This window comes from Cinclus cinclus, chromosome Z (genome assembly GCF_963662255.1).
Source record: "Cinclus cinclus chromosome Z, bCinCin1.1, whole genome shotgun sequence".
Classification (NCBI taxonomy): domain Eukaryota; kingdom Metazoa; phylum Chordata; class Aves; order Passeriformes; family Cinclidae; genus Cinclus; species Cinclus cinclus.
The window spans coordinates 21,694,773-21,711,781 of NC_085084.1; the positions used below are offsets into that span (position 1 = coordinate 21,694,773).

Sequence of the window (17,009 nt, forward strand, 5' to 3'; positions counted from 1 at the left end):
AAGCATATCATGAAGACCCCGTCTCTTCATTACAATCAGTGTCAAAAATGGATATTAACTAATTTGTTTTGCTGACATTATTAGATAATTTACATTAGCTAATGAACATTTTTTGCACTCCTCTTATATGTTTTTAGTAAAAAAAAGTAGAAACATGATTTTAGTAAGGCAACCTAGAAACTTATACATTACTGGAAAAGTGTGTGGGCAGGCTGAGCTTGTGCAGGAGCACATTAAGTAGTTTGAAGCATTTCTCTCTGCAAAATTCACATGCTGTGTCATTCAGTCTTAAGAGCTTATCTGAGGGATCATAAGGTGGATTCAAATAGCTCAGAACTTTCAAAACATGCTAGGTGTATTTCATCCCTTCCCTGGCCCCAAATATCAGCAGCATCTCTGGCCAGGGTGGTACGTTTCTGAGTGCCTTGTAGGAGAGGACATCCAGGTGGCAGAGATTTGTTGAAGGGATTGATCAGTGTGGCCAGGCAGTCCCAGGAGGGATCTCACTCTGTTCTCTGCTGAGGATCATGTGCCACTTCCCCATGTGCCCATGATCATGTGCCACTTTGTAGTGCTTGCTCCATGCCCACCTCTCCCTGCAGCTCAGCCTCACCACAAGTCCAAGTCAACAAGCCTTGTAGAGAAGAACCAGGGGAACTTGGGGTGGGGGTGATGGTACTCTGCATGACATAATGGTCTGTGCCATCTTGTGGCAATAGCTTCCTCTCCTAAAACAGCAGAAACAACATATAAACTACTTTTTTATTATTATTCTTTGACCTTCATTCTAATGCAATTTGTAACTCTTGCTAAACTACAGCGTGAGAACTGCAGGGTGCAACTCTGCATCTACAGTTGGGGATTGTCATCAGTGTGAGTGGGATTTCCTTTCTGCATGGTGTTGTTGATTTCAGCCCTTCACCTCAGAAGAAGGTTGGGGCATTTAGGCACCTAATGGGTCCCCTTCTTATGGAACAGGACCTTGTTTCTTTCACTGCCAAAGGCAGCAAGCTTGTTGGGCAGTTCTTGGGTGGGAAACCTGCAGCAGCAGACCTGGTGATGGTTTTCCACATCACATCCTCACAGGCTTAGCAACTTACCATAGCTCACACAGCTGTGTTCAGCAACAAACTGGATCTGGTTTTAAATTTAAAAGTGGTAATTTTCTTTCTCCTTTTCCTCTCACCAGATAATTTCCCACCCCCTTCATATTTTTCAGTATTGCACTGATGTCTTTTCCTTGGTCCTAAAATTAAGGGCCAGACACAGTTAAAGGATAAAGGGTTTTCACTTTGGTATTTAATAAGGATTTTTACAAGGCAACACTTGGCCAAGGTGGAATATGCTGAAATGCACACACATGGTAGATCTCATATACAATTCTATAGACCTTGCAAATTAGCATATCTAGAGCATCTATTAGATGCTCTAATGAGAGGTTTGAATGAGTAGCATGATATCTCCTTATCCTGAAGTGTTCCCCCTTAAATGGGCCTAATCCTAGTTTACAGGATGTGTTTAGAGAGCATCTTCGTTTCTCAAGACAGAGTAGGACTTTCCAGCCTCTAACTGGGATGTATTTAGGATGTTTGGTCATTTGGCCTAACAGAATACCAGGACTATGCTAAGTTATCAGATTTAAGGAATTTCAAGTATGCATGCTAAGACACCAAGAATACATACAAGTTATATTAAAAAAAAAAGGCAAAAAATCATCATGGCTTCAGCACTGGTATTACTGGTATTAAGACTACAAAGAAGAAGAAATGGAATGGGATTAGATAAAATTTTTGAGAACAGTCATCAGAAACTGTGGCAAGAAAAAAAACAAAACATTGTGTCTGGGGTCTGTGTATCATAGGAGGCCACCAATATATTCAAAAACTCTTTTAGCAGGGCCCAGGTAATGCCAAAGTGGTGGAAGCAGCTACCACTCCTGGTGAGATAACACAGTCTGTGACAGAAAATGAGATCCAGGGATGAACACAGTCTGTTGGGAAGTTGTTGGAGAGGCTCCAATGAAGGCCAGCATCACTGGCTTCTGGAGGAAGGGTGGTAAGTATGCCAATAAAGGGGGTCGTGTGGGTGTAACAATCCTCTTGCACTTTCAAAAAGACTTTGAGGAGCTTTTTGCAAAGCTTATTAAACTTTGTAAAGAAAATAAGTTGCCACAAGCTTGGATGAAAGGTTGGTTTGGAGTTGAAAGCTGGTATAAGAGGAAGTAAGGGACAGGGCTTAGTGGTCACTCTCCAGGAAGGAGGAGATTTATGTAGTCAGGGGATAATTCAGGGACCTCGGCGGTTCATCTAACCCAGCCTCCTCTCCAAGCATGTCTAAAGGGCTAAGGTTATGCAAGGACTTCTTCAGTGAAACTTGAATATGTCCAAGGATAGCCATTCCACAACTTGATACAAAAGCCTCAGAATGTGAACTGTTTTTTCTTGATGCCTCCATCTGTAACCTCTGGAAAGCAGTCAACAGTTGGGCTGAGTGAAACCTGTTGAGCTGGAGAGACATTGGGCTCTGGCTGTGAGTGCCTGTGTCATCCCTGAAACAGACTTGAATACCCAGGGTGTGGTTGAACTCGGTGGTCCTTAGGGTCCTTTTCAACTCAAATCATTCTGTGATTTATGTGTGGAAATTAAAAAAAATTTCTTCCAAGTTTGAGCAACACTACATGATTTTTTCTAGCCTGATTATGCTGCTGGTCCTGAACACTGTCCCTCCATTCATTTCCCACACACAGATGGCTTTTGTTGGTAGAGATGTGGCAGATGGCTACAACAACAGAAAAACTCCTTTTTGTTTGCTGGTGCTCTGCCTGAGCAACGGGTCTTGGCTGGCAGATCCTGTAGCAGCCATGTCTAGTCTGGACAAGCACTCATAAAGCCAAGCTTATCACAGGAGATTTTTTTTTTTTTTTTTTTTTTGGTATGGGGCAGAAACAGCTCTATACAGCAAAGCGTATTACTGTTACTTGGAAGTATATTCTATCTTTGGGAAAAAAAAACAAAAAACAAAAAAGAAAAAAACCCCAAACACCTGGAAATTTACCTCTCCTAAAACAATGTTTTCTCTTGCACCTGAAGCTGATTGCACCAGAATCAGCAGCAGCTTTGTGCAGTGTGTAGGTTCAGCTAATGAGCAGGTTTGGCAATGACTTTGACTTCAAGCCACTGTCCTGAAAATATAGGCTGGATAATTCTGCATGGATCAATGCAAGTAAAGCTACGGCTTCCACAAGGGGAAAATTCTCCTCCTTGACTTGCCTGCACTTATCTCCTTGCACTGGAAGATATTGTTCCCCTTTGTCATTAACGACTGTGTATTTGATTTCAGTGCTTTATCTGGTGTACTCACTGGAAAGCTACAATGGAAACAGTTTAAAAATGGAAAAGTTCCAGCGCAAGATACGTAAAACTGAATATGCAATTATTTCCTGGACTCTGGTCAAAGACTCCCTTTTCTGCAGTTTGTTTGCAGCAGTAGTGGCAAATGCCTGCTGGCTGAAAGGTTTGCTGATCAGAGGGTATTCAACTTTATGATTGCTGAACAGAGAACAGTCAAGAAATCCTCTGTAATCCTCTCAGTTAAACAATCTTCTAGGCTTTCCCTTGCAGTGCCCATGCAACTTGCAGAATGCATCTAGGGTAGGGGTGCCAGGCAACTTCTCTATCTGTGGTATTTATTATCCAGCGAAAGTGAACTGATTTGCTTTCCTATTTTGTTTGTTTGCTTATTTGAAATGTATTGCACAATCCCTGAGTAATGCAAACAAAAACAGAGTTATGGACCTACTTTGACAGGAGAACAGACAGCATTCTCATCCAATTTTAATGCTTGCTTTTAAAATATTATTTTCAGTCATCTGATTGCTGGAAAACAGTTATTAAAACAGTTCAGTGTATTTTAGTATGTAAGATTTAAGTGCTGTTCATCAGCTGAGAGGAATCTCACATCCATTATCTGTACACTTTGGCAAAGCTGATCCTTCTGTCAATCTCAAGTTTCCCAGGTGATTTAAGGAAGAAGTGAGAGGAAAACAAGAGTGTTTTCTGTGATCTTCCATCTCAGTTGGTACCCCTGTGCTTGGCACCTTTGGCAGGACTAGGTCTGCAGCAATGAATAAGCTATGTTAATTGGAGTTTGAGTTAATTGGGTCACTCCTCTTTAGTAATGCCTTATTTACCAGTCCAATTTTTCTTGGTGTTACAACTATCTATATGTGTGCCCACATCTTCATGTGTATGTGTGCTGTATATATAATATGCATTCATGTATTTTAAAAATATGCTTATATGAATCAGTGTATGCATATTTGTGTCTGTATATGCATGTGCACATTTATTTATGTATTTAGCTATTTATGCATTTAGCTATACAAGATCAGGTTCATTAGAGATGTTAAGAATTTTTCTCTCAAAGGCTTCCTTGTTTTCAATGGGTAGATCACTACAGGTCCAAATTTAAAAATTCCAAGAGATCTTCAGTGACCTTTAAAAAAACTATGACTAGTCAGTCATGATTGCAAATTTTCAAGTGCTCTGTTGACTCACAACATCATATACCCAGTGTTTGGACACGACTGAGGTTTTGGATGTGGAGGGTGATACATCCCAGTCAGAGGATCATCTGGGGAAAAAAATCAGTGGTTTCCTATGATACCTTTTAAAACGTACCTAAGAAATATATATTCTAACTTCTTTTGCAGGAGGAAGCAAAACCATAAGCTCCACTTGTCATTTGTCGCTTAGTTTTCTAGAGCAAACCTAGATTGAAAAGCAGAAGCTAGGATGGGATAACATGTATGAAAACAAGCAGATTGGTAAATTATCTGTTGTTTCGTTCTTTGGGTTTTTTTTTTCTTTTTCAGTAGTCCCCGTAGAATTTATAATATAAATAAAAATAATTAATTAGCATTCATTAGCAGATAGTAATACTTAGGTTTTATTAAAATAGTCTTGCCTTTCAGTACTATATCAGTATAAAACTTTGGTAGTGACATCAAATGGCATCTCCTACGTTTGCAAAGAGTAATAAGTAGGAATAATACTTTTCTCTGAGTATGGATTGTTGCAAGCAAACTGTATTAATTATTCTGTTGATAATCGTATCAAGTCCTGTTTTGAATGAGCTCTTGCCTGTGGGATTAACAGCAGCATGCATTCACATAACAGAGAGTATTGTATATCATCTAGTGTGCCTAAAATATTTTTACTGGTTTTTTTTTAAATTTTATTTTCGTGTACACAGTGGTATGTGACATCAAATGGTATTTTTAGAATGGATTTGGTATATTTCCTGTGTAACCTCTGTAGGTGACCCTGCACTGCGGGCTGGACTAGGTGATCTGCAGAAGTCCCTTGCAACCGAAACTATTCTGTGATTCCTGTGATTTGTGTTCGTTTTACTATACTGTGAGATCATCCTTCTGGAAAATTGTGCTTTTTTTTCACGGCTCTCTCCTTTCGCTGTGACAGATCCCTCCCCTGGTGCAGACAAACGGTGGCACCGTCCCCTGGAGTGGGGACGGTGGTCCCGTTCCAGCGGAGGGGCCAGCAGGAGCCGTGCGGGGTGGGACACAGCTCTGCTCCAGCGCCTTTCCCCCCCGCTCACCAGGCTGCACCTGCCCTCGGTTCGTCATCTCGCTCTGCCAGTCGCTTCTGCGGGGCTGGCTGATGCCAGGGAGCGACGGCCGTGACCACCCGCCCGGACTCCGCTTCGCCTTCACCGGCCCCTGAGCAGCGCGGCCACCGCAGCCTGGGCTGCTGCTGCTGCTGCCGATCCCGATTCTGCTGCTGCTGCAGGTCCGTGCGGTGTGCGGCCGCAGTCTGTCGCCCAGAACAGCCAACACCAAATTATCCAGCCAGGGCACGGCCGAGGGAAGTCGGCAATAGCCCCGAGGTCACCGCAGTGAGGCTGAGCGTGGACACCAAGGAATAACAAGCCAGACCCGCTGGTGATTTGAAATGCAAGCAGCCTTTCCAGGTTTCTTTTCTGCTTTGCTCCCACCCTGCTGTTGAATTTGAGATATGTATGTGTTCTGCTGTTGATTACTGGAGGGCGTTAAAATCTAGGGAGGGTAGAGGATTCAGAAGGATTAATATGTTAGTTTTGATTAAAGGGGATTTTATTTTCTTTCCCCTTATCCCTGATCTTAATCTTTATTAACACAACTTTGTCTTTATTATTTTTATTTTAGGTTGGTTAATATTGTAGCTTTTGGGAATGAAGGAGATGGTTTTTCTGAAGACAATCAGCAGCCCAGCCTGATCTGGAGCTATCTCAGGGGAAGTGCGCTAATTTCCCAGATTGACAGCAGCTTTTCTGCCAGTCACCTTGGAAAGCCAGTTTTTGCTGAGTATCAAGTCTGCATATTTGGAAATGTCAGACTGGTGGTGCATGACTGTCCTGTCTGGGTAAGAGATCCATCTCAGTCTTTCATTCTTGTGGGATTTTACTGGTAGTTTTATTATTGCATATAGTGAAAAACTTATAAAATATAACCAGGCAAATGCTGGGAAATCTCAAAGGTATTGCGAAAAGGTTCTCATGAACAAGCCCCTGCTGGCCTCCCCTGTAAGAAGGTGGCTTTTTCAACTGTGTTGCTTAGTGGAAATTTTGTGAAAGATATTCCAGAGGTAAACAAGAATGCCTTCTTTGTGACACTGCATCATAGGCTCTCTCTGCAAATATTTGTCAACAATAAAACTAAATTTAATTTTTCTGTAAAAAAAGGGCAGTAAGTTTTCCAGCTGTGAAAAATGACAGATTAAAAGATCTGATAACTTGCAAAATACAATATAGGGAGCAATTTTACTTCTCTTACAAAGAATAATCATGGCTTAACATTATTACCTGTATCTGATGGTAAACAAAAAATATTTAGGCACTGTCTCGAGTTGTCAGCACTTTTGTTAGTAAGTGAGAAAACTTAATTTTGAGTGTGGACAGATCAATGATTATGTAAGAAATTATACTGATAATCTAAATTGAAACATATTTAAAGGCTAGTTAGTAGTCTTAAAAAAACCCTACAAACCTCAGCTCACCAGGTTTTAGAAATTAGAACAATAATCAGTTTAAACTCCATAATTCTATCCGTTGGGTGATTTTTATACTCCTAAAACCTGTATGGAAAACCTTTCGGAGAATCTGCAGGAATCTTAACAGCTCCATTAAATACATGATCAGAAGCTGACAATCTTAAAACTAAACAATTCAGTTTAGCTGTCCTTCTGTTCTTTATTTCTTTTTGCCAGCTGTGCTTACAGCAGGCAGTTCAGAGGGACTGGGGGATCCTGTTTCTAATCTGTGAAACTGCATGTGACCTGCACATACAGTTTGCTGGAATCCCTGGAGCGCAGCAAAGAATAAAATCTCCTGAATATAGATGAAGTCTGTAGGACTTCAGAGGCTGTTTCAGAAGGATGGAGGATGGTTAGGGAGATGGGAAGGCAAGTGGGGGTAGCTGGAGAAGGGGAAGCAAGGCCATAGATTCGAGGCAGAATTGATGTGTTTTTACATTGCTTAAATTGCATTTGAGCTCCTGCAAAACAAGGTTGCTCAGCTCTGGAGACCTTGTAATTTCTGCCCTTCAAAAGCTAGCTTGTTATTGTCTGATTAATTGAATTTCTGAGGCCTCAGGTTTTTTTTTTTTAGCTCTACCAGGTAAAGGAGGCAAGAGATATATTACTGAGAATGTTGAGGACAAATGAGCATTTTTCTCTTCATAGACAACATCTCAGATAGCAGGACTGGACTCTGCAGGAAGTTATTTGCCATGCACAAAGCAGTGTCCTTGCTAGAGTAAGGAAGAACCGGACTATTTCCCGCAGTCTGGGTGTTGGAGGTTTACTGTGTCACAGTGGTTCATTCGGGGCTGCTCCTCTGCTAGTCTGTAGAAACAGCACAGAACAATTCAAAATGTTGACAAATGTTGCCTCAAGTTATATTCTGCATGGAAAAGGATCTCTGTTTCATGCTACCAGAACAGAGGTGGTAGTATGGTGGGCCTTGCAGTATTTCACCCCCTATCATCTGAGCACACGACAGATTTGCATTTTACCTGGGATTTGTACCTCATCTGGATTAAAACCATGTGACTGAGGCAAGACAGTCCTAGGCATGAACTTGGCAACTGAGTACACTGATAGCTGTACATCTCAAAACTCAAGGGTGCCCAGCTGCTCTTTGTCTTCCACAACCAACAGTCTGGAAAAGGAGTGTGGATGTGGGTTTACTGAGTAGAGCTCCACAGTCAGTGGGGATCCTTTTGCATGGCAGATTGTAGCGCAGTTTAATTTTCTCGAATTTCAATCTGCTGCTGCTGCACCTGTCTGCCAGCCCAGGTCACTGCTCAGCCTTTTGAGTCTGCAGGAGGGTCAGGAGGTCAGGTGTCTGGGAAATTACAAATACAAATTCATGTTTGCCAACATGAAAACTAGCATGTTGTGAGGCCCTCCCCTTCCCCTGGCAGTTGCAGAGTGCAGGGTGGAAATGCTGACTTTGGGGACCTTATAATTTACATATATATGACAGGGCTGTAGAGGCAGTAGTAGATCACCACATTTTTGAAATGTGGGGGCAAAATGTCAGAGTTTCCAAGGACAGGTCGCTCTTTGTGTATCACTGTCTGGGTGTCCCACTGTGGCTTGCTGTGTGTGGCACTGCTCTGGCAAAGCTGTGTGCTGTATGCAGGGAGACAGATTAGAATGCAAAGTGCATTATAAATCATTTGGCTACAAAATGTTTTCTCAAAAAATGCAGACCTAGGAGAAGAGAAGACATAAAGAACTAGGGTAAACATGTGTGCTAACATCTCTGATTAATATTGTGATTTTAATAGCTGATCAGTTGCTAATGCATGCTTAAGCTGCTCTATAATAAGGCATATTGAATAAGAATGTCCCAGTTTTTCTAATTTTGGAGGGATAAACCTCTGTATGGAGCTAGTAATTCATAAGGAGTAATTTACAAGATGAATTTTAAGATTTACTTTGGAAAAGACTTATAATTAACACTCTGTTAGATTAGACAGTCTTCAGGACTGAGATGCTATTTTATTGACTTGCATGTATTTTGCAATTCAATTTACTCAGAATTTTCTTATGCTTCTGCAGAAAAAATGCTGGCAGAATTTTTAATATCTAATGGCAAGTGAATTTTCCTCAAGTCCAGGATTAAGCATAGCATAGAAGCTGTAATTCATATTTTGATTAATTGCACTGTTGGAAAATAAATGGCAAAATAAAAAGTCCTTTTTAGCTGTTCCTTACTTGAAGTAACTCTTATTCTCCCCTCTCTTACTTGGAGCAAAACCCTAAGGATATGAGAGTGTTTCTGCCCTGGCCTGGGGTTCTTGCTACCCTTTTAAAATTTTTCTGCTGAGAGCCACCTAGTTTTGGTTGTTTGTTTTGTTTTTGTGGCTTTTGTTTGGTTTGTTTGTTTTTTTTTTTTCCCCATGGGAAACAATACCCCCTGATTTATTTTTTTTTTTTGCTTTCCCTTATTTTATAAAAACTGCTTAGTTTCTAGAGAAATACTGACATCAAGTACAGAAATGTGACAAAAGGAGAAAACAGAGCAGCTGGGTTTTGGAGATTGCCTTCTGCTGGATTAGACACTTGCAGAGGGGTGGATGCTTCTCTGTGTCTGCTTAGAGCCTTGCACAGAGCTACAGACCTCTATGGGGTTCACTAGCACACTAGTAAACTGCAACTTAAATATATTAACTGCAACTTAAATATATTAACTACAATTTTGAGAAGCTGTTCTGTGGTTTTTTTCCCCTAATTCTCCCTTATCATCAACTTCATTCTCTGAGACATTTTATATCTTTTCTTTATTATTTATTGGACCACCAGGAGTAGTCCCTTGAACACTGTGATCTTTCTTATGTCAGTGGTATCATCCATAGTGTAGTTCTCTGGCTTTTTCCTCTTCATCAGAATTCTCGTGCTCCTAGTGCTGCCAAGGCTAGCCAGTCCTTATAATGTATAAAGGTAAAGGAATCTGAGCTACTTTTATATTTTATTTACTATTTTTTATTACTGCTTTGGTAAAAAGTGACAGCTTGTAACTTTTCATTTTACAGTATGTCATCCCTTCTCATTTTTAAGCTTGCATGCCTGAAGTGGAAATTTACAACAAATGATCATATCCTGGTAAAAAATATTATTAAATTAATTTACGAGAGGATGGCACACCCAATATGAGCTTCCTTTGTTTTGTGGGGGGGATGTTGAGGGGAATTTCTGAAGGAGATAGATACTTCCATCTGTGCTGCAGATTATTTATCTGAGTAATATAAGGGGACTAGTAAATTATGGAGAGTACACCCATAAAATTTGCCCTGCTGCAGGCCCGATAAGAAATTGCAGAGGAATCCTGAAAAAAAGTGTGTAAGGCCCTGGTATGTCGTGTGGAGACCATCAGTGTGAGGAAGGTTTTTTGTAGTGGAGACTGGGTTTGTAAATGGGTCTTAGAGAGGGATAACTCTGCAATGTTCCCAATGCAACTCTCTTGGAGCCTGGGGAAGTCCCAGTGGAGCATTCCTTTGGGATGTCCAAGTGCCCTTTCCCCCACAAAGAGTGCTTGGCATTCCTGCTGCCTCAGATCCAGGGCTGGGCTGGTTGGATGTGGGGACACTTGTGAGCAGCTTTCAGAAAAAGTGTGGGTGGGCATTGCAGTGGCATTTGTGTGAGGAATTTCACTGATATTCAGAGAGGCATTCATCAATAATTTTTAACAAAGCAAGTATTGTTGTCTTCAGGGATCATGTGATTTTGTAGGAAAATAATATTTTCAGTGCCTCTGAAAGCTTTATTTTCAACATTGAATCTTGCGAATTATAATTTACTAATGGCAAGAATATGTTATGAGACACTTAAAATGAAGGCATGCAAAGAAAGAATGGAGATTTTTCCTAATATATCCTGAGTGGAACAGCAAGGTCATATTAAAATAACCTTAACTGTGCAGATACTTCTTCCTTTTGCCAACAGCTTGACTTGTGGAGTGGAGCAGGAAGCATGGTAAGGAGTAGCTGTTACAAAAGTTTGATAGCTGGAACCTGAAATTAAGGTTATTTCTGCATCTGAATGGCTGTTCATCATCTGAAGAAATTCCTTCTGTCATTTTTGCATGAAAGGTTCTCTAAAAGCGATAATGAAGGAAGCTCTAGATGCTCTGTCTCAGGCATGCCTTGTGCAAACAACCCATTGATGGAGATATTTTTGGAGGATTTTCCTGGCACTTGAGATTTAGCTCCATTGTGCACTGGAGTGAGCGAAAAAATATACAGTGTACAATATATACTATATGCAATATACAAACATATCTCAAAACCAATATACAAACAATATAGAATATGCATATTAAATTGCACAAGAAGTTTCCATAAGCATTTTTATTACTCCTGCTTAAAGCTGTACAGTTACAGTGTATTTGTGCACCTGTGCTCTACAAACATGGGTGATATCACCCATTGTCTCCAATCTTGTAGAGAATAGGGGGGTGCAAATCTGGAGTGATCTTAACAGTTAGCTGGACAGAAATTGTAAAGGAACAGATGTGCTTTCTGTCTGCCAACAGAACAGATAAATATTCCATGTTGTTTTTTCGGTTGTACTGTATTTTTCCTTTAAACCTTTGTTGTGTTAAATGTATACAACTCTTAAAAATTCTCCATTGAGATCTTCATCATCTATGTACTAAAACTGTCCCTTGAAAATTCACAATTTTTGCCTGCTTATGTGATTAAGTTCTCCAAATGTCTATCTGAATGGCTGTCTCGAAGTGCTGTAGCTGGTAGTCTTACTGCTAGAGTGCCATGAGTGTGTAAATGTTACATTATTAACTGGGCCTAAATGATTGTATTAAGTGCTAATTGAGACTGTCCTTAGCCTGGAACTGTAATAGTCTCTAACTGAGTTGCATCAGAAAAACAAGTATCAAGGGCAGTGCACTTGACCTCCTCTCTTGTCAACATGATTAATCGTGTGAGAGCTATTCCTGATAAATTGTTAATTGTGGTTTACTTATTGCTGAACAAAATCTTCTATTACAGAGATCAATGAAAATGCCTACTATAATTTATTTCCTGACTTATTTGTTTGTAAAGTCAAGACTTGAATTGGGAATGATGTGCACTGACAGTTTTGGCAAATAACTTGCTGACTTTGACTTCCATCAAGGTCATGCTACTTCTTGTAGTTACGAGCATTGCAGCTACCTCACCACATTTCAAACAATGACCGATTTGAATTGATCAAAAATAGTTATATTGACAATGCAAGACACTGTTGATACTATTAATCTTCTGCGTACTTAACTCCCACTTGTCATGGTCTTACTTCTGCGACTTGCTCTTCAAAACTCACATTGATCCCTCCAACCCAGACTTTGAGTTCTGCGCTTTTATCACTTCTTCTGTGCTCATTTATTCCTGTTTTCACATTGTCTTTATTTCATTACTGATAATTTCCATTTTTTTTTTCTCAAGATCCCAAGTTCTTCTAATTTTGCCTCATGCTGTTCAGGGCTGCCATAGAATCACAGAATCCCTGAATTATTTGGGCTGGAAGGAACCTTAGAGATCATCTCATTTCAACCACCCTGCCATGGAGGGTTGCACAAATGTGTGCTTGAGAATTCTTTCCTGCCTTGGGCAGAACACCTTCCACTAGACCAGATTGCTCAGAGCTTCATCCAGTTTGGCTCTGAATGTTGTCAGGGAGGAGCCATCCACAGTTTATTGGGGCAAATTGTGCCAGGGCCTCACCATCCTCTGTGTAAAAGATGTCTGCTTTTGTCCAGCCTAAATCTACCCTCTTTTAGTTGAAAACCATTGTCCGTTGTCCTATCACAACAGGCCCTGCCAAGGAGTTTGTCCCCATCTTTCTTATAATCCCCCTTTAAATACACAAAGGACAAAAAAATTCTTGTCTGTTTTAAGAGTGTTTTGGGTTATCAGAGGTTTTTTTTCAGTTCTCTGGACCAGTTCCAGACTTCTCTCAGTAGTTTTCAATTCAGCATATATCCAAAGCCAAGGCTTCCCCTGGTATTTTTGAGCAATCTTCAGGTGAGGCAGAAATTGTGGAACCACAGTTTCATGACAAATACACAAGTAATAACTCTATATTGCATGTGGATATAACACAGTTGTAAATTAACAGAATATCAAACAATTTTAGAGGTTAAGCCCTCAGCACAGAGCAATGACAATTTGAATATAAAGTTGAAGACTAAAGTTTAGGTATGTGATTGAAGTCCTTATCCTGAAGATACTAACACCTGGTAAATCTATGTGGAAGCTCTTGTGAGGCAGCTAAAAATCACACTGAAGTGTGTGAAGTTTGTATTTAAAAGTTCATAGGTATGTACATAGGATAGTTCTGTGTAACTCTTTCCCTAAAATTCTGTGATTAATAATGTTTTTTGTATGAATTGCTGAAAACCTCTACCACTGAAGGTGTTTTTATTTCCTAAAGGAAACAATTTTCAAGTTACATAATTAAACCAGAAAAGTTTCTGCCTGAAAAGAATATTCCCTGATAAACCTGGTATAAACCAATTCCCTGATATTTTTAATTCTTCTTGCAGAATTCTGGAATTCATGGAAAATACTTACGATTTGTTACAACTTGCTTTCCAAACAAGGGAATTACAAAGCTGGAAGTCTGCTCATTGTCGCATGTCTACAAATAAAATCTAATCAGTCAAAAAACACTTTTGTAAAGTTTTGCATTACAAATATACAAGATATTTTTCTTTATAGACAGTAAATTCTTCATGAGTGATTTTTTCTTTTTAGGATGTATTTGACAGTGACTGGTACACTTCCTGCAGGCTTATTGGAGGAGCTGATATTATTGTGATTAAATACTCTGTCAATGATAAGACTTCATTTCAAGAACTAAAGGAGAACTATGTGCCAATGGTAAAAAAAGCACTAAATTATTGCTCAGTTCCAGTAATAATTTCTGCTATTGGTGCAAGAAAAAATGGTATGTATCCAGCCTCTTGTAATAACAGATGAAATCTCATTTGGAAGTTGGGGATAGTGTAATTTCAGTAGAAGCTGGTTGTTTTTCCAAGCTGCAGAAACAGTTGGCCTGTCAGGATGACAGTAATATTCATGTGTACTTTGGCTTTCTAGACTGATGTACTGGCAAGAACATTGTGCTTAATTAACCCCGGTGTTGAAAGGCAGCCTATCCTTCTTTGACCTCTGCAATGGCTCTTCTTGTGAGCCATCACACATGTGGATTAAATTCAGTTAAGCAACATACATTTGTGTATAAAGTATTTCTAGTGTATGAGATTCAAATTATATCCAGCAGTCTGAAAACACTGGAGAGTGGGTAGGAAAAGCCTTGAAATTCTCTGGGAATTTTTCCTAAAGCAACGAATCAAAAACACAACCCTGGCTTGTCTTTTACTTCATGACACATTACTAACAAATGTTTCTGAGCATTCCTCCTTTTAATGAATAAGAGACATGATGAGTGTAGATGTCGACATTTATTTTTTAATGTACATAGAAATATTAATCCATATAAAGTATGCCACCCTCTGTGGATGGAATGCTCGGTGTTGCTAAGCTCTACTTATAAATCTTTTAGCTCAGTGACAGATTAAGGACAGTTAAAGGGCTCCATAAGAGTTAAATATTTATTTTCTTCCATTTAGTAATTCACTGATCAGGACCAAAAGCTTTTACAGTCTGATTTATGCAGAAGTAATAAATCTCCCATTCTAAAGGCAAGGTCTTGGTAAGTTGTTTGACTTCCCCAAGCATTTTCTTACACTTTGTATTTAAGAAACAGGGTATCACCAAATTGAATGACTCCTCTAGTTGGGTTTTTTTTGGTGTTGTTTCTTTTTCACTTAGTTTTTTCTGTCTTCCTCCCTAAATAATGTGGCCATGGGAGATACCAGGCTGGTCTTCTGGGTTTACCCTGAGACCTGTCAGAGCAAACTGCTGTGTCCACACAGAGCCCTTTTGTTTCTTGGAGGTATTTGTAAACACAGCAGTTTGCTCATGCCGATTGCTAAGGTCTTAATTCTCTGTAGTGGTAAATGTTGCTGCCAAAACAAATTATTATAAAAAGAAAAAAAGCTGTTTTATTATGTTATCCATAGGTCTAGGAAGAAGACATTAACATGGAGCATGCACAGCACATTTGAAAGCACATCCATGGCTGGCAGGTTCTTACTGTCATTAAACAGTGCTAACCCAGTGTGGCTAAAAGATTTTTAACATTTAAATGGCATCATCTTAGAAGTACCTATTCTGTTGGTTTTTTTTAATGTATGTAAAAAGGTGTAAATAAATCACATCCTGCAGTGTGTACATACTCATCAAAGGTATGTACAAAGATTCTGGAGTAGAAATTTTCTTCTTTTTTTACTGTGTGTGCTTCCTGCATGGACAGGCCACAATAATTCAACAGGTTTAAGGGTGACATTTGTGAATGGTAACACCTGCAGACTAGTACAAGGCCTGGGCATGCAAAGGTATTGAGCCAAAGCCCACTCTCGTGTCCAGAAGTCTGGCTGTACTCTTCTACCTTAACAAAACAATGAAGTAATGCTAATGTAATGTATACAGAGGTTTATAGAGTGACTAGTATTTTGAACTGATTAATAAGAAGTTGGATTTTTTTCCTGTAATTACAGATTTCTTACTATAAAATTATAATATTTTGTTTCCCTCTTTATTCTCCTTCTCCTCTGAGTAAGGTATTTTTACAGTTATTTAGAAATATAAGCATTCTGCATTATTTGGCCAAAATGCTTTTTTTTCATGACTTTTTACCCAGGAATGCCTTGCACCTGTCCCTTGTGCACTTCAGACAGGAGGAGCTGTGTCACAACCTCTGAAGGAGTTCAGCTTGCAAAGGAAATTGGAGCCACTTACCTTGAACTGCACACTCTTAGTGACTTCTACGTACAGAAATACTTTGGAGGAGTGGTGAGTGAGAATCTGCTGTTTTGGAGGCAGGGTGGAACATGCATGTGGTGCATGACTGATGTGAGGACTTCCAAGAGCCAGGGGAGGCACACCATGGGCCCTTCCATCAAGTACCAAGTTCCCACCAATGCAAGATTCAGGTTAGATATTAGAAAGAAATTATTCACTGTTAGCGTAGTCAGATGCTGGAACAGAATGGTCAGGAAAGCTGTGAATGCCCTGTCTTTGTGTTCTTGGCCAGGTTGGATGGGGCTTGGAGTAACCTGGTCTAGTGAAAAGTGCCTCTTCCCCTTGACAGGGGGATTGGAACTCGGTGGTCTTCAAGGTGTCCAAGCCAAACCATTCTAGGATTCTAGGATTCTGTGATGCGACCTGAATTAGCAGTACCAAGGATGCTCTGGTTTTAAGTAGGAAGATTTAGGAAAGCCGTATGAAACACTGCAGTAAATTTTCCACTCATATTCTTGTCCTTTTATCTTTCTGGATAACACCCAAATGAATGAGGCCACTCCCCAAGATACAGTTAGCATCTAAAGAGGTTGATGAATTAAATATCTTTGTGTCTGTCATTTCTAGGAAGATTAAATATGCAGGAATTAACCACAATAATTTGAATAAATAGTCTTTTAAACTGCGCTAGTTCTATCTAAATAAGGCAGCATCTTGTAAAGGAGTTTTGGGCCTCTCCTGGATGCCTGGCAATAGTGTCATTAGTAGCTTTAGCCCTGCATACAGAAACTGTTATATCCCTGAATTTTATGCCTAGGTTGTTATTAAATAACAAGCTTTTTAAAAATATATGTATTTCTTGTCTTAGCTGGAATATTTTATGATCCAAAGTTTGAATCAGAAGTCATCTGAAAAAATGAAGAAAAGGAAAAACATGCAGAAGTGCCATCGAGTCCAGCCACCTCAGCTTGAACAACCAGGTTGTCACTGATACCTAGTGTCTAATGTAATGCCTTACGTGTATCACTTTCTTTGCACAATTAATAATTTTTTACTACATTTTCTACTAACAGTTGTTACT

At 39.7% G+C, this 17,009-nt stretch overlaps 1 protein-coding gene across 1 annotated transcript in view; it reads left to right on the forward strand.

Annotated features, from left to right (window-relative positions):
- The first annotated feature begins 4,803 nt into the window (after nt 1–4,803).
- The window catches only part of RHOBTB3 (Rho related BTB domain containing 3), a 31,542-nt gene continuing 19,336 nt past the window's right edge, over nt 4,804–17,009 (forward strand). Inside the window, exons 1-6 of the mRNA XM_062513870.1 lie at nt 4,804–4,825; nt 5,481–5,697; nt 6,203–6,419; nt 13,817–14,009; nt 15,828–15,979; nt 16,797–16,908. Coding sequence (XP_062369854.1) covers nt 4,804–4,825; nt 5,481–5,697; nt 6,203–6,419; nt 13,817–14,009; nt 15,828–15,979; nt 16,797–16,908 — 913 coding nt within the window. The remainder of the gene's footprint in view (nt 4,826–5,480; nt 5,698–6,202; nt 6,420–13,816; nt 14,010–15,827; nt 15,980–16,796; nt 16,909–17,009) is intronic.